We start from the raw sequence: 21,565 nt of genomic DNA, 5'->3' as shown, positions 1-21,565 counted from the left end.
CCAAGTTAGGTCCTGAAACCTGGAATGACCTGGAAGTCAAGGTGTAGGAGGAGGCAACTAATGTTCCCTAAAAAATCTCCTATACCAAGGAATGTATCCGACCTCACATCCAACCTGTACATCAGAAGGAAAGACATATGAGACTTATAAATGAGAATGTTCTACTGTAAAAAGCACCAAAAACGAAGCCTCTCTCTGCTGCCAGCAACCCCAGGGACCATCTTCCATTGAATAATTAGTTCTTCTATCACCCTATTCTGTGAGCCATCCCCATAGGTGTTTTGACGCAAATCCAGGGACCATTATTCTCAAAGTTCAGGGGTCTGGGGCTGGACTCAGCAAGGACCGCAACCAGAAACCAGGTGGAACCAGCAATTACTCTACAGACACCCAGGGAAGCATGGGTTATCATACTGGGGACACCTACGGGGAGGAGGGCGAGAGGGGAGGAGTAAAAAAAATCACATGGCAGTATCGTATCAAGTATTGCACATGGTCTTTTTATTCTCTGCAGCAAAAATGATTCCTCCCTTGAGGCCCATAGCACTGAGTCTGCAAAGAACTCTCTATAGACACAAGTGTGATGATGAAAAAGCAATCCTCGGGTAGTAGTTCTACACGGATGGCGCGGATGTGCTCAGGGCAGAAATGTAACGTGGGTGTTGAGTCACAGGCTGGCTCCCAGGTTAAGTTCCGGTTACTGCTGGGTTAGGACAGACGGGACTGTTTAAAGGTCCCAAGATTCAAACGTCCTTGTGGTGGAAGGAGAGCTCCTGGCTGGATAGGTGTGTCTGGGTCGGGGAGGTGGGGGAGATGCCTCCTGGCGGACCTGCCCTTCCCTCTCAGTTCTTCACGTCTCCCAGGCGCAGCTGGGCAAAGGAGGTGGCCAGCTGCAGCGCCTCCTGCAGGCAGCCCACGTTCTTGCCCGTAGCCTGAGCAGACACGTCTTTGCCACCGCCTTTGCCGTCCATCAGGCCTGACACCTGCTGCACCCACTCGCTGGCCTTCAGGCCCCGGTTGGCTGCATTCTAGAAGACAGGAAGGCGGAGTGGGAGTCAGGACAGAGGATGGGATTGAGGCAGACAAGGAAAGGGCTGGAGCCAGACACCCAGTACTGCCCCGAGGGATGCCGCCAGGGCTGAGAGCATACAGCTGGTACCACAGCCAGGGCGACGCGTACGGAGCAGCAAAGCCAGCACAGTTAAACGTATGCACCAGGGGGAGGGCCTGAGGCTGAGGGGTACTAGGGAGGTGACAAGTGGGCAACAGAACGGCATCTTCAGCAGGCTGCACGCACGCACGCACGGACAGACACACACACACACACACACACACACACACACACGAGTCTTGGCAAACAACTAAGAAAAATCAGGCTTCCTGAGAAGAGCTATAGACATCACCTCCCACAAGCACAGGGCTGCCTGAGCAAGACCGCAGGGCGTTCTGACCTGGGGGACTTGACACAAGCACGTGATTCTGCCGGCCTCGTTATCCACTGTGAAGAGCATGGCGGACGTCTGGGGGGAATGCATCTTAAAGAGCTTCAAGGCTTCGTTCAGGGCCTGTGGGGAGAAGCTGGCATCAGGCCGTGGCGCTGGGAAAGGGGACCATGCTCTCCTCAAGTGCAGCGGGTCTGCAGGACTCAGTTCTTGGGGTGCCCCACCCCTCCCCCTGCTAAGAGCAGGTGCTGGTCCCGGAGCCTGGATGGGGGCCCAGCGCAGGGCCTTGCCCACCCGGGCTCAGGATGGCCATCCACCTCCAGGAGCCTAGCTCTCCAGCACCAGCTCCCACCATGGCTCAGTCCAACTCAGTACCAGAGGGCGGGCCCTCAGGCAGCTCCTCAGCTCAGAGCCACAGGGCGCACACCAGCCCCAGAGGGCTGAGGGGAGCCTGCGGGGAGGAGAGCAGCAGACGGGCACAGGGCAGCGCAGCTTGCCCGGCTTGCCTTGGCCGAGGCGCCGCTCTCCACCTCCAGGATGACCAGGGGCTGGTTGGGGCTGCTGTCGATGAGCTGCTTCGTCTTCTCCAACACCTGCACGGAAGGAAGTCCAGAGAGAGGCCTCAGGTCAGAGGCCCAGACTCCGACCCCGACCACAGCCTGCACAGCCTCTGATGGGTGAATCCTCCTCCCGCCCACACTGCGGAGACCCACCCGCTTCTGCACATCGGCTTTGCTAGCCCGGTCTAGGTCATCCATGACCTTCTTCAGAGACTTGAGATTCTCCCGGAATTCATCCTTCTGCCACTGAGGGATGATGGCAGTGGCCAGGGCCTGGAACGAGAACAGGAATACCACTGGGATCTAGATCATCAGGAGCTAGGATGTGAGCCCAGCCCATCCCACCCTTCTGGCTTTGAACACCAAAGTCCCCCAACCGGTGTCCAGGAGGAGAGAGTGAAAGTGTTAGTCGCTCGGTCGTGTCTGACTCTTCACGACCCCATGGACTGTAGCCCACCAGGCTCCTCTGTCCATGGGATTCTCCAGGCAAGAACACTGGAGTGGGTAGCCATGCCCTTCTCCAGGCAATCTTCCCCACCGAGGGATTGAACGCAGGTCTCAGAGAACACAAAATCATAAAATGCTCATAAAGTGACTTGAAACCAGGAGACCTGTAGAAAGTGGGCACCCACAGGACCTCTCCCAAAGCCCTCAACTCCGGTGCCCACTAGTGCTTGGAAGGGGCTCTCCTGCTGTCAGCAACAGGGGCAGCAGGTAGGTTCCAGGGTCCACGGAGCCCCCTTTGCCAGGCTGCCAGACATCAGCGGTCAGTCCCAACGCCCACGGCCCCGAGAACCACGACCTGCAGAGGGAGGTGGCCCTACCTCCCCGAGGTCCGCGATCTCTCTCTGCACGTCCTTGTTCGGCGCGGTCTGGGCCTTCACTTTGGCTTCCACGACACAGAGACATTTCTTCAAGCTCTCCGCTTTCCTGAGGGCCTGCGAGGAGGACAATCAGAGTTGTAAACTCTGGGTCAGGGAACCTTGAACTTCACAATTCTGCTGGTAAACTGTGGCAGGCTCTGACACAACACTCTCCCAGAACATCAGACCTTTCTCTTCCTTCAGGGAGCAGGTGTCTGCAGCCTCATGCCCCAGAAGGGAGCACCCTCCTCACACACCTGGCCAGTGGATCTGGGGCTCGGGGGTGACTGAGAACTCACGCGTCAGGAGCCCTCTGCACCCATGAAATGACCACTCCTCAACCCTCAGCATGTGTCAGGCGTGAGCTCCAGTCCACACACCCAGAGCAATTGCCCCCCTACTCCACGCATCTCAAACTAGGTACATGCCCCCAGGGAGAGGCAGCAAAGTGCCGGGGGCACAGGGAACACGGCAAAACACGGCCTCCCTCCTGGACATGAACACGTGACAGCAGAGCGTACCTGCATTTTAACAGATTAAAAGATAGCTAGGAAGTCTCACATGGCAGTGGCTTTCTCCTCCCAGTCACGAGTAACTGGAGGACATTTGGAGGGCGTGCTGGACCTTCGAGTCTGACCACAGCGGCCGTGTGACCAGCTGCCCTGTGGATTCACAGCCTGGGCCCACAGACCAGCCTCATCCGCTCACCTTCTGGGCTTCAGCCCCTGTGACAGCAACTATCCTCCGGATGCCCTTGGCAATAGCTTCTTCACTCACGATCACGAACGCTCCCACGTGACTCGAATTCTGCACGTGTCTGCACGGCAGAAAGCAAATTCACAGTCGTCCCTGCACCTGGGAGCCCTCAGCTGGAAGCAGGAGCCCTAGGAGGTGGCGGCTCCCAGGGAAGCTTCCTCGGGGAACAGGGGAAAAGGCCCTTCATGTTTAGTCAGGGTACAGCTCTGGCCAGGAAAGGGAAGGCAGTCAGAGAAGGCCTGGCTGGAGCTGACTCTGAGCAAGGAGCCACATCTCTGAGCCTCAGTTTTCTCATATGTTAAATGTGGGAAATTCTCCCTCACAGGACAGTTATCTTCTGTCCCTTCTGAGAGCGTCAGTGGATTACCTTTAAAATGTTACCACAACCCCTGCAACAACCGCACTGCTCAGAGAACCTCACCTCAAATGCTCATTTACTGTGTCATCCACAAGGACCCTGACCCCAACCCCCCCACCTACCATCTACCTGCCAGAGACTCACAGGAGGCCCTGGATGGGTCTACCATGGCCTTAGGAATGTTCTTTTCCCCATGATTCCTTTGGAAGCAGGAATTTCCCAGGCCACCAGACTGTTCCAGAAAGACCTCAAGGCATACGGAGATCTTTAAGTTGGCAGAAACAAGTGACTGCCCACAGCCAAACTGAGTCAGGTCTGCTGTGTGGCCTAACATCGGGGCTCTGAGACAATGGGGTTGTTAGTTCCCCAGATGCACCTTCAGCTGACAAAGGGAACTATATGAGGCCCTGAAAATGGAAAAAAGCTAAGACCAGGTCAGAAGCGCCATGGCCCTGCTGAATCATGAATTCGCAGGCTTCTCTTGTCTCTGTCCAGGGAACCAGAGCAAACAGTCAGGAGGTAAGGGTTAAGGTGACGTTTCTCACTTTCTCCTCCTAAGAAGAGCGTTTCACCACACACTCAGTAAAGTCAACGTCAGACACCAAGGGGTGTGATGGGAGCACAAAGATGCTGGCTTCTGGGAGAGCTGCTTGGCACCTGCATTTCTGAGGACTCCTCTTCAACCTCAGACAAATGAGAGCTGGTCTAGCCCATTACCCATATCCTCCGAGGGTCACCCAAATTAGTAAGAGGCAGGTCCACCACTGCCCCCGAGGTACTCACGTTCCCCCACAGAACTCAACAGAAGTGAGCGAGCCAGCAGGACCGGAGGGGTCATCCAGCAGCTCAGACACTGGGACCCCAATGGAGACGACTCGCACAGGGTCAGGGTAGGTCTCATCAAACACAGCCCGCAGGCCCTGGATGGCTTTTGCTGCCGCCAGAGAACAATCCTCAGTATAGACCGGCTGCCATGGAGAAAGGACAGGAGAAACAGCTGGGAAAACATCTTCTCTGGGGGTGCAGTAGGAAGCAGGGAGACAGATTTGCAGGCAGGGCTCTGGTTTCTGATCCTGGCTGTGCTGATCATGTCCCAGAATAAAGCCCCATATGTAAAGTCAAGGAGCTCAAAATAGGAATTTCCAACTATTTTGTTAAACCATGCACCAAATCTGAAATGGATATGCTGCTATACATAAACCAGACATAACTAGAAGGGCCCTGGTTGTCCTGAGGAGGAGGTGGAGCAGATCCCTCACTCAACACCAGCACTGCCCCCTACCCAGCACAGCTGAGAACCACTGTGATAAGCACGTGTGTTCCCAGGACAGAATACAGTTCAACAGAAGGAGAGCGTCTGGGCGGCGGCGGCTCCGTAAATGGTGCAGGAAGGAGAGAAGTTCATGACTCAGTCACATATAATCCGACCTACCTTGGCTGCCTCAATCATCTCATTTGCGATCTCCTCAGCCTTCTTGATCTGCTGGGTGGACATGGCTCCCTTGGCAGTGAAGTCAAAGCGAAGGCGGTCAGGCGCAACTAGGGAGCCTCTCTGGTCAGCCTCCCCCAGCACAGAGCGCAGGGCAAAGTTCAGGATGTGAGTGGCCGTGTGGTTGCTCATGACAGGCCTTCGTCGGGGCTGCATGGGGCAGAGCAGGCTGGTGGAGAGGTCGGTGGTGGACCGCTGGTCGGTCCCCAACACGCACTCTCCCCTTCTTCCCAAGTCCTAAAGGCTTTCGCTGGACACATGGCTGTGCAGAAGAAAGCCTACAGCGTCCCTCACAGCTAACTGTGGCCAGGTGAGTCAATTCCAGTCAGTGAGAAGAGACACATTCCCCCTCAAGGGAAGGAACCCACCCCCGCCCCCCTTGCCACCGTCTACAGCAGGAGTGGCAAGTTACAGCCTGTGGGCCAAATCTGTCCTGCAGCCCTTCTGTGCTGGGCGCACCAGCACACAGCGGTGCTAACACACTGCTTACACACTGCTTACACACTGCCTACAGTGCCCTCGCGCCGCAACAGCAGCTGTGATGGGGGCTGCATGGCTCAGAAAACCAAACATATTTACTATCCGGCACTTTACAAGGGCTTCCCAGGTGGCTCCGCAGTCAAGAATCCACCTGCCAATACAGGAGATGCAGGAAACCCATGGGTTTGATCCCTGGGTCAGGAAGATCCCCTGGAGGAGGAAATGGCACCCCACCCCAGTATTCTTGCCAGGAAAATTTCCGTGCACAGAGGAGTCTGGCGGGCTACAGTCTGTGGGCATGGGGTTGCAAAAAGTCAGACATGACTGAGCAACTGAGTATGCACACATGCATGCAGGCAATTTACCAGAAAAGCTCACCAACCCCTGGTCTAGAGAACGGATCTGACAGCAATCTTTTTGGAACATGAAATCAAGAGCAACACCCCAGCAATGGTGGAAGAACAACAAACAAAGAAGAGCAAGACCCTCTGACTTTGTGAGGAGGGTCTCTGCATCAGTGTGGGCTTTCAGGTGAAAAGCACATTTCCACTCTGTTTTATGCTACTATTATTTTGGAGCTCTGGCACATGCAGTAGAAACTGTTTCTTAATATGGAATCCTTGGCTCCTGAAGTATTTGAGGTAAAGCTGGAGAAAGGCAATCCATGAAAACGAAGCTACAGGATCTCAACTGAAATCACCATGGTCTTACTTGGGATGTTAACATTTAAATTTCAGATATAGCCCTCATAAAATTTACTCCTGCACCTTACTTGTAATTACCTATTTATAATTTCACTTAGAAGGGATAATAATGATGGACCAATTTAAAACCAGAGGAATAGGTGAATTCTTTTCACAAAGTATCAAATCATGATGTACACTTTCAGTTCAGTTCAGTTCAGTCGCTCAGTCGTGTTCAACTCTTTGCGACCCCATGAATCGCAGCACGCCAGGCCTCCCTGTCCATCACCAAGTCCCGGAGTTCACTCAGACTCACGTCCATCGAGTCAGTGATGCCATCCAGCCATCTCATCCTCTGTCGTCCCCTTCTCCTCCTGCCCCCAATCCCTCCCAGCATCAGTGTCTTTTCCAATGAATCAACTCTTCGCATGAGGTGGCCAAAGTACTGGCGTTTCATCTTTAGCATCATTCCTTCCAAAACACCCAGGACTGATCTCCTTTAGAATGGACTGGTTGGATCTGACGTACACTTTAAATATCTTATAATTCTACATGCCAGTTATGCCTCCATAAAGCTGACTTCTTTTTTAAAAGGGGAGAAGGAGAGGATGAGTAATCCTATCCAGCGCTGACCAGCATGAAGCAACTCACCTCATCAATAAACAGCCGGACCTGGTCCCCCACTTTCAGGCTGCCATAGAGCGTTCCTATGTGCAGCACATACCCTCCTCGGACCTGAGTATTCTTCACTGTGAACTCAGTTTTCTAAGAGTCAAGGAGAAGATCAATAAACAACTAACTAAATAAATCCAAATGTGTGTGTGTACATGTATGGGTATGTATACATGCAAATGCAGATAAACATATATATGAATTCTCTCTTTACATGTTACACACGTAACATCAGTACTATTATGATATATATGTATGTAAATACATTAACATATATACAAGCCACCATATACCCGTTATATTATTATATACACACAGCACTTTAAATATGTAATAGATGTGTATGTGTACACACCCACTCCATTAGGGAGCATCTTAGAGAATTAAATCCAGGGTAAGGAAACTCAAGTCCACGCGTCTGGGAACTCGTCCAAAACCACAGAGCCAGCAGCGGCAGAGCAACGGGCCGCATCTTGGATGAGGACCCCGTCCTGTTCCCTACCCTCCCCCGTCAGAGCTGGCTCTCCTTATTTCTGAGGGGAGCCTGGAGGACCCGAGGATCACTAAGCAGCCTGGCTGCAAGGATCCTGCTGTGAGGGGAGCTGACGGTGATGAAGCCACACAGCGCAAGCAGCAGCGCCCGTGGCTTCAGAAACACAGGCCGTGGGACAGCCCAAAGAGCCGTGGTGTCTGTTCCTCAGGCCCAGGGCACGCAGCCGCCAGAGTGGCTGTCGGGGTGCCGGCCGTGGCCGGCCGCCCGCCCCCCGGCTAGCGAGGAGGAGCTGCTGGCTCACGTCTTCGCTGCTGTCGTCGGCCTTCACCAGGTAGCCTTCGTCGTAGATCTGCCCTCCCTGCTCGGCGTAGAAGCAGGTCTTGTCCAGCAGCACTCCACACTCCTGGCCCGTGGACGCTTCTTCCACGAACAGCTTGTCCCGGCGCAGAGCCATCACTGTGGCCACTGCGCCCTCAAACGCTGCACAGGGGAAACCCAGGAGATGGTTTCACTCACAGCCTCAGCCGGCTTGTGCTGCATTCTACTTCTCAAACTCTCCTGAGGTCCTAACTGCCTACTGTTCTGTTGGAAGCCAGCCTATGAGACTCCGCAAAAGGGCTTAACATGCTGGTCTTCTACGGGAGAGCACAGTACACAGGGGTGACAACTGACCCGTTTGCTTGGGACCAAGGGATTTCCCAGGATGCGAGGGAACATTGGACAATTCTGGGAAAGTGGGGCAGCTGGTCACCTCAACTCTGAGCTATTGAAAAGAAAGCCAGTGAACTTGATAAGCAGGTATTTAAGAGTAGTAATAAATTCCCTTTCCAAGGTCAATTCATAAAGAATATATTCATTTTGTGGGCTTCCTTGGATAGATTTAGGAATCCCTGTGGGAGTGAAAAAAGAAAAAATAGGACTCCCTGGTACTCCACTGGTTAGGACTCCACACTTCCAATGCAGGGGGCCCGGGTTCAATCCCTGGCCAAGGAACCAGATCCCCATGCCGCAACTAAGAATTCACATGCTGCAGCTGAAGACTGCAACTAGAGACCCAAAGCGCTGCAACTAACACTCAGCACTGACACGTAAACAAATATTAAAAAAAAAAAAGAAGAAAGCAAAAACATGTAGTGCCCGTGTATTTGAACAGTCTTCACTTTAGAACACTGCTGTTCTAACGCAAAATCCAACAGCCACTATGCATTTTATCAGTCAGTATCATTTTCCTTGTTTCCTAACAAGATGTTATTAATATAATTAGTGAAAACTGGGTATAAGGTACAAGAGATCTCAAGTTAAATTTATTTTTTTACATCCTGTGAATCTATAATTATTCCAAAATAAAAGAGATAGAAAGTCAATCACGAAGGGCCTCTCTGAGTATAAAATTACCCAACATGACCACACAGCACTACAGGTGAGGCTACCATGGATATTTTGGGTTCCCAATCTTGAGACGCATTGCTTGAAAACCACCCCAGACGAACAAATGAACATACCGTAGGTTCCACTGGAGTCCGAATGGTAACTGTACTTCGGGGAATCATCTGTTGCCTCCAGACCCTTTTCCCGGAGCTCTTCAATAGCATAAATGTCCAGCATAATGAGGTCCTCCCCACCAGCTCCCTTGCCCTGTGATTTCAGCTGCCAGCAAGAGATATAAGTTACCTTAATGTCAGAGAAAAAGAACTGAAAGACTCGAAATTGCTAAACCATGCCCCATGTAAAGCTCTGAAACAGAGTTTTTCTGATCTCAGCACCATGACATTTGGGGCTGGGCACCCTTGCTCTGGGAGGCTGTCCACTGAAGGAGGCTGAGCAGCATGCCTGGCCTCGACCCACCACGTGGCAGCGGCACTTGCCCCCCAAGCTGAGAAACCCAAGAAATGTCTTTAGACATTACTGCCAAACCGCCCCCACTTGAGACTCACTGGTCTTGGGGAAAACAGAAATTTCAAAAACTTTAATGGGAGGAAACTCGTGCTTTGCAGCCAAGTCCTGCCTTGCTTGGCGCTGAGTTTCCCTCTCACACCATAAACACTTTACCTGGGCCAGTTTCCTCTCCTCGTCAAAGCCATCCATGTCCACCACCAGCCCCTTCTCTTCAGCAATCAGTGCAGTGAGATCCACGGGGAACCCGTAGGTGTCATAGAGGAGCCAAGCGGTATCCCCTGCACAGCACCAAGAGGCCGGTAAGAGTGACAGGGACGAGGGAGGAGGTTCAGGGGGCACATGTGTGCTTACGGCCGATGCACAGCAGAAAACAACATGATACTGTAGAACTGTCCTCCCGTTAAAAACAAATACATTTTAAAAGATTAAAAAATGATAGAAACAGCCTCCCTCTCTTCCACTGCAAGCCCTTCCCAGGAGGAAGGTGGCAATGACAGGAGGAATTAAAGAGCCATGCAAGTCAGTTTTGGTTCTGTATCAGAAAATCCATCAAATCCTTTGCAGTCAACCTGGGAGAAGCACAAAGGATCCCTGGAAAAGCTCTGTTTCCTAATCTGAACACAAGTGTGTTCAGTATGTGGGAAATACAGCAGGCTTTCACCCTGTACATTACACTTCCATAAAGAGTAGAAACTTTTGGAACTAACTTTCCTGTCAGGTAAAAAATAAACTTGTAAAACATTATATACTATTTGTTCCCATTTTTACTTGTGAGCACACACACCCCCATATACATCTGTATGCAAATAGAGAAAAGTCCTGACTGGTTAGTTATATGCAAAATTCCAAAGAATTGTGACTTCTGAAAAATGAGTCAAAGAAGATTTTCACTTTTTACCTCTATACTGTTTGAATACTTTGCCACAATAATATATTACTTTAAAAATCTTATTATTAAACCCCATTTCACACCAAAGCAGTCTAATCAGGCTATGCTCAGCCTTTGGAGACACAAGAGTCTACAGTCAAGTTTGTGAGAAAAGGCTTGCCCCTTCCAGGAAGATGAACCAGCCTGATGAAGAGAGGAACAAACCGGTTCTTACCAGGAATGGTTTTGCTGTCTCCCAGGCTCTGAATTTTCCTGTCCAGGATGCGACGCCCTCTGCTGAGCGTCTTGAGAAACTGCACTTCTTCTTCATTAATGATGTCCTTCACCATATCTGGGTCCTTCTTCAGCTCAGGAAACGCATCTCCCTGGCAAATGTGAAACACAAATTTGAGGCCAATAAAGACAAGGATTATATCATGACTCCTCTAAAAATTCTCATTAACAGCGTGACATCGCCCACCCTACCCCAATTAAGGCACGCACTTTAGTACAGAAGAGGTGAGCAGGAAATACACCTACCAGAGACTGGACGACAACGTCTACTAACGTAGCAAAGAAACCCCTGCTGGCGTTGAGTTTCTCGTGAGAGTATCGAACAGCCCGGCGGAGAATCCGTCTCAACACATACCTGTAAGAGGCAGAACCCAAGACCCTGCTAGACAGCATTCCCAGTCAAGCATTTTGTAGAGGGCCTTTTGGAATTCTACCGAAAGGCCTACTCTTTGAGAGACTCTCCTAAAGCTTTTTTTTTTTTGCATTCCCCCAAGGTCATGAACATTAATTCCAGCATAAAACTCATGTTTTGTGGATGTTACTACATATCCACAAATACACATCAAGGTAACCTTGATTTATCTTCCAGCCTTGTTCTGCTGAACCAGAGATGGAGGCAGGAAGTACAGACCAGATGGCCGACTTGATGCCCACAACACCAGGTCCTGCCTGTCAATAATCAAGATGCCTCGTGTTAATTAGTATCTACCCTGCCCCTGTCAATATCTTATCAGACAACCTTAAATACAATCCTTATCATCTTGTACTTGGCAGCAAAGATTTAATATAGAGAACTCTGCTCAAAGTGAGCTGAAACTCCCTCTATTCCTAAAAAAGGAAAGAAAAAGAATCCCTCCAACTACCTAGATGACAAATAAAGCAATAATGAAGTGCGGCTTTAAGTTCCACAGAGCCAAAAACTCAAGTGTCAGTCCTAACGCTGCGCCATGTGTAACGCACTTACCCCCGCCCCGTGTTGTCAGGTCGGCCGCCATCTGCCAGGGCCACAGTGATGGTCCGAGCGTGGTCAGCCAGCACCCGGTAGGCCATGTCAATCCCGTCAGCATCCTCTGCACCCACTTTCCCAGTATACGGCCGAGCACCTGTGCCCTGCAGATAAAAACCAGGAGGCAGCTCACTGGGAAGCAGCCCTTCTGGTGCTGCCTCACCCTAGAAGGTTCCAGAGGACATGCGGTGGGGCAGAGGAACGGGTAAGAAGAAAGGGTGAGCATCTCGCCAGATCCTGTAATCCCAAGAAAGGCGACAGGGGCAAGAGTGAAGAGCCTCTAACCAGGCCCCTGCACTCAATAAATCACAATGCCTGTGCTTCTTCAGAACACTGTGTTATTAATATTAACAATGAAGCTGGCAGATGGTCACAGGTGCCCTCACATGGCAAAGCGTACAATTGTTTTATTTTTGACAGAACTAACAGCCAGCCTGGAAACCTCCACAGAAGTCCGCAATAGGACCAGTACCTTCTGGATGGCTTCAAAATAAGGGACGAAGAGGTCAGTGTCATAGTTGGACATCTTATTCTGCAGCACAGACACCAGTCGCTCCAGGCCCATCCCTGTGTCAATGCTTTTCTTGGGAAGAGGTTTCAGAATGCCATCGGTTTCCCTGCAAGATCCAAAAAGAGGAAGTTGAAACACGGACTCCAGCTGCCACCTCTCCCTGCTGGGTAAAACTCAGCCATTCGCAGGTTGTGACTGCCATTGGCTTCTGCCTATTTCGATGGGAAGAAGGGCGTGCAGAGGAAAAGGGAAGAAATAATCTGGGATCCATTACAGTGAGGCAAGCTTCAAGGAAATGAGCTCTAGAACAGCAGTTCAAGTTATAGCAAATTATGCCTTTAGCACTGGCCCACTGGCCCCAAAGATGGGATGAGAAGACAACCACGTGCTCTGAGTTCCTCTTGCTCTACTCAGCTTGAGGAAAGCTGCTGCTCTTAACAGGAACAGTTCAGGACCCCAAAGCAACCTGTTATACTGGATGAACACAAGGTTCCAGATCTCCAGCACGTTGGGGTCATCCTGGTTGACGAGGTGTGCTGCATCCCGACCACCAATGCGGTCATAGTGGATCTCACTGCAGGGACCACATGGGCCCGTGTCACCCATCTCCCAGAAGTTATCCTTCATGTTGCCGGGGAGGATTCTGCTGTCATCTAGCCTGCACAGAGCGGGAAGAAAGGCCCAGTTATAGCCAGAGACAGGATTCTGCACAGACCTGCATCCCTGAGAAAAGGAGATCCTTATGCATTTCTAGAAAGAAAGCTCACTCTTTGGCGGTTACTAATGCCAAGCCTGAATCAAATCTTGCTAAAGAACCACAACGTGATTCAAGAGTCACTACAACAGAATATAAAATACACATGTTATGATCACAACTAAATGAAAATATGCAAATATCTAGATAAAGCTGAGAAAGAAACACATAAAAGTGAAAATGTTTATGCAAATATGCACAGAATTAAATAAATTTCTTTGCAAATGTTCCCACATTTTCATAAATGAGGACAATTATGACAGTGTAAGTGTTTTTAAAAAAGCTGCATCACCTTCCTATGCCTCTTCATACTGGCTTTCAACAAGAGAATGACCAAGTAAACCTACTAAGAAACAATGGATGCAGCAAAAGATAATTACTCCCAGGCACCTCCACCTCCTAATTCACACCCTAAAATAGGAAATGGCAATGCACTCCAAGTCCTAAGACCCCACTCTGGCACTGAGAGTAGGAATCATTTTATTTTTTCATACTCATACTCTCAACATGCAAGCTGCATTCTTACCCCAAGTTTTGCCAGATCTGTTTGCACTCCAGGTCTGGTTCTAAGCCAGCTGCTTCATCCCCACCAAAGTAAGTAACATAGAGTCTTTCAACTGGAATGCCAAACTCTTGGGTAAGAAGTTCTAGAGCCATCTTACATGCCAGTTCCTACAACAAGATCAAAAAGATGTGAAATGTGACCAAGCCAAAATCTATTTAGTATGAATAGAAGAGGGCCAAAGCAGTGTCTTCACCATAAATAGTCAAACTCAGGATCAATTTATACAAGAAATCCAAATGCAAACTGAAATCATCAAATTACAGGCACTGCTTTCAGGAAGTCTTAGAATTAAGAAATGTCCTTCACTTCTGAATCTCAAAACGCCAACAGATCTCCTCTTTGAACTTACCTTGAAGTAATCTCCAAAGGACCAGGAGCCCAGCATCTCAAAGAAGGTATGATGATAGACATCCTTGCCCACGTCATCCAGGTCATTGTGTTTGCCCCCAGCCCGGATGCATTTCTGAGTGTTGGCAGCTCTGCTCAGCTTTGCCATAGGGTGAGATGGGTCAATAGTATTCAGAAAGATGGGTTTGAACTAAAAAAGAAAAGGAACATTTCAACTTTTAAAGAGCTGCAGATATATCAGGTGGTTGCATGCTGGCAGGAAGAGACCACACATTAAACTGTCCATTTCCAGATATGATCGGTCTGCAAAACCGAAACTTATCAGAGGCAGGTGGCCCTGTGGGCTGCAGCAGAGGCAGCCTGTCTTGCAGCAGCGCCCCCCTGGCCCTAATTCTCTAACGATTCCCATCAATGCCAGTAACACCAACTGAGAGACAGAAAGCCCTGCCAGATCTAGGATAATGGTCAAGGTTGATACAGTGAAACCAGTGCTTCCTCTTAAATCTCTGACAGTCAAGGCTTATACCATCTTTCTAGAAGAATTTATTCCAAACCTGATGTGCTTGCTTGGTAATAAAGGTGATAAGGAAAAAAAAAATTTGAGACCTTTTAAAGGAGTAGAATCAGCACAATTAGGTCATACTAGCTCGATAATCTGATGGCTGATGTGTGATTAGCTACAGAATTACCATCATTGCAGAAAGTTCTACTGGATAGTCCTGCACTAGACCACAAACCGGAGAAGGCAATGGCACCCTACTCCAGTACTCTTGCCTGGAAAATCCCATGGATGGAGGAGCCTGGTGGGCTGCAGTCCATGGGGTCGCTAAGAGTTGGACACGACTGAGAGATTTCACTTTCACTTTTCACTTTCATGCATTGGAGAAGGAAGTGGCAACCCACTCCAGTGTTCTTGTCTGGAGAATCCCAGGGACGGGGGAGCCTGGTGGGCTGCCGTCTATGGGGTCTCACAGAGTCGGACACGACTGAAGCGACTTAGCAGCAGACCACAAACTCCTTAAAGGAAAAACTATCTTACTTAGCTCTGTATAACCAGCACCTGGATAGAAAAAGCAGATGCCTAACAAATACTAATTCAAAATGTACAAACAATCAAGCAAAAAAAAGAAGATATTTCTGATTAAGAGGTAGCAGACCATGTAAGGGGCTTCCATGGTGGCTCTGTGGCAAAGAATCTGCCTGCCAATGCAGAAGACCCAGGTTCAATCCCTGGAGAAGGAAATGGCAACCCCCTCCAGTATGCTTTCCTGGTAAATCCCACTGACAGAGGAGCCTGGCAGGCTACAGTCAATGGGATCTCAAAGAGTTGGAGACGACTTAGCAACTAAACAACAGAGCACATAAGTTAAACAAATGACTCTCTCTGAGTTCAAATCCACACTCCAGCATTTTCCAGTCTCATGAGCTTAGGCAGTTTTACCCGAGCCTTCAGCGCCTCAGTGGGATGGTATGGAGTGAGCATCAAATGTGTTAGTGTATGTAAGACACAGAACAGTGCCTGGTATATAGGAGGTGCTACATGCAGTCTACTAGTTACTGTTATTCAGGGAATGTTCATCAACCCTGGACTTTGTGGTCCTTCTGCCAAATGCAGTCAGTTCATGTGGGAGAAGACAAAGCCTAGGTATGCCTAAAACAGAACTGTTTCAGTGTTCCAGAAAACCCACCACCTTGAAAGAATCCACCTAAAATTAGCGCCCTCAATTCCAGGTGTATGCATGGGATTCACACACATAATGGAAAACACTTTTATAATTTCATAGTTCACGTTACACAAGATGGAAAATGTTTCCATTGCTGCCACTTTTCAAAGCCAGAGAAGAGACCTGGGACAAAAGAAAATGTCAGCTTATCCCAGAGAGGGTCATCCTAATGGCTGGTGGGCCCATCGAGTTAAGCGGGGCACCCAGAGAACCTCCAAAGGAAAGCCCTGAGGGCACCGTCTAACCTGAAGCCACTTCCAACCAATTAAACAGTTTTCCATGTCACAGGCATATTGAAATACCTTTATCAACTTGTGATGCTCCCACTATTTCAAGAGAAAACTCTTGTCTCCTAAAATAAAACTTTCAAGTATCTTTTATAGATCAATTGCCCCAATAAGTTTCTTTAGCAGTAGATCCAAATTGACATTGGTTGGCAGTAGCTTCAAGAAAAAATTAAAAATCAATAAAACACTGCATGGCCTAGAATGGGAATGAAAGCAAAGCCTTAAAAATATTCTGAAGAACTGACTTATTTTATAAAGAAAAATACAAGAACAATGAGAAGATGAAGGAGAACCACAACACCTGAGTTAACAAATCTCTTCAGGGCTCAGCAAGATTAACCCAGACTCTGATTCTAATAAAACATAACTTTTTCCTTAGGAAAGAAAAAAAAAAAGGGCAAAACATTACAGACTAGATGCAGGCTGTATTTTTCTTGAGAGGCATACAAGGTTAATCCACGAGTATGAGGGTCTCTCATCATAATTAAAAATAACAATAGCTAACTTTCAAGTACCTACTTCAAATATTGTGCTAAACCTTTTTTTTTGGCCTCACCCGAGCCCCTTGCAGTGGAAGTGTGGAGTCTAAACCACTGGACCATCAGATAAGTAAGTTCCTGTGGTAAACATTTTTAATGCATTACTTTATTTACTCCTCACTGCAACCTAAAGACAGGCACTATTATTATTTCTCTTTTCTCACACAAAGACATGGAAGCTTAACAACATAAGGACTACACAGTAAGTGACAGAACTGGGATTCTGTAGGACTTCAGGGTTGCTTTGCTGCCTCCTACGTGGACAAAAAGGCAAGGGAAAGGGGAAAACAACCTTACCTGGTTCATGCCTGCGTTGGCAAAGAGCAAAGTGGGATCGTCCAAAGGGATGGTGGCAGATGAGTGAACATAGGTGTGTTCATTTCTCTTGAAGAAATCTATAAAACGCTGCCGGATTTCACCTGCTGTTAAGGTTGAGTCCATCTTGAAAATAACCCTAGGGATCTAACCAAAGAAAAAAATGAAAGAAATGAGGGGGAGTGAAACTGAGAGATAGTAAGCATTACACAGGCTCCTAGCTTCTCAGGCCAAGTCAAGGCAGGACATGGGTAAGCTGTGTGATCCTAAAACCTCTATGTTGTAATGTCCAAGGCTAAAATCATCATCGAAGCAAAACGTGCTGCGCCAGCACACAGCAACTGCACATGCTCCTCCTTCCAGGGCCAACCTCAAGTTCAATATACCAACACATTAAGTGGAACAGGAGGTGGTTTCTTCATGCATTTATTCACTGCGAAAATGTATGGAGCACCCACTGTGCCAAGCCCTAGGTCAGGAATTAGGAAATGAGAATAAAACCTCATGGTCTAGCAGACAAGTCCACTGGGGATAGGGGAGGCTCAGGAGAAGACCTGGGTTCCAGTCTTAGCTCCACGTCTTTAAGGGAGCTACTTTACTTCACCATCAAGAGGCCTGTGCTCGGTAGGACCCTTCCAGCTCTGTCTTCACCCACATGTCTAGAACTGTGCCAAGTTTCACTATCCCCAAAGCCAGAGCCTCCAGGTTTGGCCAGGCCATCTTGGGGAGGCTGTTGCCAGCAACAACGGACCTGGAGATGGACTTACCTGTACAAGAGACTACCTGCAAGTAGCAGGAATATACCTGCCTCCACTTAGTTCCGGAACCCAACAGGTAGGCTGCTGTTCTCCCAGCTGTTAGGCTGCTGGGCGTGAGGATGCTGCAGCTCAGTAAGGACGCAGAGCTCAGCCTCTGTGAAAGAGAAAGGGACTCAGAAGAGCGGGAAAGCAGGAAGTAAAACAGATTTACACGGAGAAGGAAATGGCAATCCACTCCAGTACTATTGCCTGGAAAATCCCATGGACAGAGGAGCCAGGTTACAGTCCATGGGGTCGCAAAGAGTCAGACAAGACTGAGCGACTTCACTTTCAAAGAGAGGAAAAGAACAAAAAAACAGCAAAATAAAAAAATATTAACAAATGACAGTAGTAAGTCCTTACATATCAATAATTACTTATTAATTTAAATGTAAGTGGACTAAACTTTTCAATCAAAAGTCTTAAAGGTGCTTGAATGGATACAATAAAAAGATCAAACTATATTCATTCTACAAGAGACTCACTGGATAGCCATAAGCTGAAAGTAAAGGGTTAGTAAAAGATATTCCATGCAAATGGTAACAGGTATATGAAAAGATGCTCAACATCACTAATCATCAGGAAAATGCAAATCAAAACCTCAATGAGACATCACCTTATACCTATTAGGGTGACAATTATTTTAAAAAACCGAACAACAAGGACCTATTGTACAGCACAGGAAATGGTATAGTTCAACATTCAATATCTTGTAATAACCTAAATGAAAAAGAATATCTATATATCTATATCTGAATCAGTTTGCTGTATACCTGAAACTAACACAACATTGTAAATCAACTATACTTTGATGAAAAAAATCAAAAGATAAGTGCTGGTGAGGAGGATGTGGAGAAAAGGGAACTCTTGTACACTGCTGGTGGGAATATAAATTGGTACAGACACTGTGGAAAATCATATCGAGTTTCCTCAAAATTGAAAAATAGAACTACAACATGATCCATCCATTTCACTTCTGAGTATATATATACAAAGGACATGAAATTCATGGATGAACCTAATGGACACTATGCTAAGTGAAATAATCTAGAAGTGGGAAAACAAAGAGTATACAATCCTATTGCTATGAGTAATATAAAACAATTAAACTCATAGAAGAAGAGAGTAGAATGGTGGTTACCAAGGTATAGGAAGAGGGGGAGTAGAGAAGGTGGAATAGGGAAGGTGTTGGTTAAAAGATACAAAGGCTCAGTTATGGAAGAGGAATAGTCCCAGAGATCTACTGCATAGCATAGTGCCTGTAGTTAAGAACATTGCATTTACACTTAAAAATGTAAGAGGGCAGATCCTATGTGCTCTTATCACACACAAAAAATTAAAAATTAAAAAGAGAGTGGAGGAAACTTTTGGATGTGATGATATTTTACTATTTACAGTATTGATTGTGATTATAGTTTCATCAATGTATACTTATCTTCAAACTCATCAACCTATTTGCATTAAGTATGCACAGCTTTTTGTATGGCGGTTGTTCCTCAATAAAACTTTTAAAAATTGGAAAAAAAAAAACAAACAGATTTACAGTTTCCAATCTCTTTCACATATATTACATGGCTTCTCTGACAGGCGGGTGAGAGGGAAGTGGCAGGGGTGCGCTGCCAACAGCACTGGCTGTCTGGAAAAATAAGGAACCATCTCATTCACAATATCATCTAAAAGTCTCTAACCTTAGACCTAGCTCGAAGCTTTAAAGTCATTTTGTCCTACACTTGTTTCCCTTCTTATAAAACAGTAGTACCTACCCTGCCTACACCTGGGGTGTGTGGTTCAAAACGCCTCCTGTATTTGGAAGCAACTGGTAAACTGGAACAAACTGGATACTACTACTTTACATCACTTACCTCAAAGTTTTCTTCCTTCTTAGGAGGAAGATACAACAAAGAAAGATGTATACAGCAAACATGATGAGACTGTGACTCTTAGATTTTATGTTTAATCACAATTTCAATTGATTTATTCAAAACTCAATCAACCCATTATTCAAACAAGAAGGCCTTTGAGTCAAAGAACTGACTAAAATTTCCATAGCTGAGGACTTTCTGTTGATGCCAAGGAGTCAAGGCTAGAGTTTCTAGAAACTCTGTCACACCAAATTCCTCCCTGATCCTCCTCAACATGGCTCCATGCACCTTGATAATGGTGGCAACAAGGAGCGCGGGTGCTAACTCCGAAGGAGCAGCAGCATCATAGCTGTTGCACAGTGTTCGTTTCTCCTCTAAATGTGCCACTGAGAAAAACAAACAGTTCCATTCCAAATGACATACGGATTTTCCATCTCTGCTCATTCTTTCAACATACTGCTGCTGCTGCTAAGTCGCTTCATTCGAGTCCGACTCTGTGCGACCCCATAGACGGCAGCCCACCAGGCTCCCCCGTCCCTGGGATTCTCCGGGCAAGAACACTGGAGTGGGTTGCCATTTCCTTCTCCAATGCATGAAAGCGAAAAGTGAAAGTGAAGTCGCTCAGTCGTGTCCAACTCCTAGGGACCCCATGGACTGCAGCCCACCAGGCCTCTCCGTCCATGGGATTTTCCAGGCAAGAGTGCTGGAGTGGGGTGCCAGTGCCTTCTCCGGCAGTATGATATAAAAGGAGCCAATACACTGATGTAAAGCCCTATGGAGGCTGGGACTATTAAAGGCTGTGTCACCACAACTCATTCACTTATTTAATACAAATATACAGGAAGGTTACACTGGATACAGAGGTAGCACAGAGGAGACCAGATTCCATACCCCAGCAGGAGCTGCGGCCTTTGGGTTTAAGGTTCCAGCCACTGGACCTTTCAACATGCTCTTCATTTACCAAGTAAGCTGACTACCCTAGTGCCCTCTTTGGTTTTTCCTAGTTAATTTCTCATTGTTGGTATCTCAACTTCAAAGAAATTCATTTAAGGAAGGCTTCTCCTTCTTGATCAGATTTTCCCTGTTTTAGTTTCAGAGCCCCAGGTGTCTTCTGCCATAATTCCCACATGCATTTGAGGGCTTGATGTCCATTTCCCCAAGAGGCTGTGACTTCCAGCCCAGTGGGAATCATGACTGGAGGTTTTGCTCTCCACTACGGGAATGTTCTCAGTATCCAGTTCAGTGGTTGCTAAGTATTTCATGCTATAGGAATCTTTTAAGAGCGAATTGCGAATGAACTTAAAAGCACAGCGGAAAAAGACTGACAGTAATCGCTGAATGCAACGGAGCTTGGCAAGTGCCTCCAGAAGGGCCTGGACTAGAATCAGTTACTTAGCTACCATCAAGAACTGGGGGGGCGGGCGCGGACAACTGAGGCAACGGCTCACACAGCCTGATCCTACCCATCCTGACCACGCTACCAGGCAACCCCGCCCGTCCCTAGGGGATTAAAACCAGGGCATATAAAACCTCCGCCTGGGACGGGTAGTCGGCGACCATGATGATCCCTCCAGGGTCTCGGTCCTTAGCAAGGCCACCCAAGGCCAAAGCCGCTCCAGGGGTCTGACAAAAAGCCACTTTCCGGCGGCCGGGTCGCCCAGCTGCTTCCTCAGCCTCGGTTCCGGCCCGGGCCCCGGTTCCAGAGGCCTCAGAGGACCTGGCCCAGGGACCAGACGCCGGGCCCAGCCGCTATGTCTGCGCGGTAGAACTCTCTCAGACCAGTCTGCTTCTCCCGGGGTCGCAGTTCCTGACTTCTCTCCCAGAGCCCACTACCCGGAACCCTCGGTTACCTGTTCCCACAGACGCGCAGTGGCACGGGCCTCAAGACGCGGCAGGCTGCAGCACGCACCGCCCGGTCCAACCAGAGAGCGTGGGGCAAAGTGCCTCGCCGCGCCTTGCCTTCCCGAGACGTTATTGGTCAAGCCACATGCCAGTCAACTGGA

The 21,565-nt window shown here is 48.3% G+C and overlaps 1 protein-coding gene across 3 annotated transcripts; it reads right to left on the bottom strand.

The window, feature by feature from the left end:
• Positions 1–479: 479 nt before the first annotated feature.
• On the bottom strand, positions 480–21,565 carry AARS1 (alanyl-tRNA synthetase 1). 3 transcript variants are annotated; one of them, XM_044932255.1, is made up of 22 exons: positions 21,413–21,565; positions 17,712–17,815; positions 16,886–17,050; positions 14,040–14,228; positions 13,652–13,797; positions 12,838–13,029; positions 12,333–12,477; positions 11,819–11,964; positions 11,101–11,209; positions 10,796–10,946; positions 9,846–9,970; positions 9,299–9,443; positions 8,098–8,276; positions 7,283–7,396; positions 5,412–5,618; positions 4,763–4,947; positions 3,574–3,682; positions 2,827–2,940; positions 2,156–2,275; positions 1,949–2,035; positions 1,452–1,565; positions 480–1,028 (listed from the first exon to the last, which is right to left on the bottom strand). In XM_044932255.1, the coding sequence occupies exons 3-22, from the start codon at positions 17,027–17,029 to the stop codon at positions 843–845; spliced, it is 2,907 nt and encodes a 968-aa protein (XP_044788190.1). In that variant the 5' UTR covers positions 17,030–17,050; positions 17,712–17,815; positions 21,413–21,565; the 3' UTR covers positions 480–842. The 3 variants fall into 3 exon arrangements, with proteins under 3 accessions (XP_044788190.1, XP_025124168.1, XP_025124169.1); XM_025268383.2 differs by having other exon boundaries at positions 17,671–17,815; positions 21,413–21,564; XM_025268384.2 differs by lacking the exon at positions 17,712–17,815 and having other exon boundaries at positions 21,413–21,492.

Source organism: Bubalus bubalis, chromosome 18, assembly GCF_019923935.1.
Source record: "Bubalus bubalis isolate 160015118507 breed Murrah chromosome 18, NDDB_SH_1, whole genome shotgun sequence".
NCBI lineage: Eukaryota > Metazoa > Chordata > Mammalia > Artiodactyla > Bovidae > Bubalus > Bubalus bubalis.
This window is presented reverse-complemented; position numbering and strand designations above follow the sequence as displayed.

Bases quoted from the DNA above. Each gene is read 5' to 3' on its own strand.
- AARS1 (XM_044932255.1), bottom strand. From the start codon at position 17,029: ATGGACTCAACCTTAACAGCAGGTGAAATCCGGCAGCGTTTTATAGAT. The intron at 8,277-9,298 runs GTATGTTCATTT...TCCCCTGTGCAG, and splicing joins GGACTCCAGTGGAACCTACG to CGTTTGAGGGCGCAGTGGCC. The intron at 7,397-8,097 runs GTGAGCCAGCAG...CTTGACTCTTAG, and splicing joins CCGACGACAGCAGCGAAGAC to AAAACTGAGTTCACAGTGAA.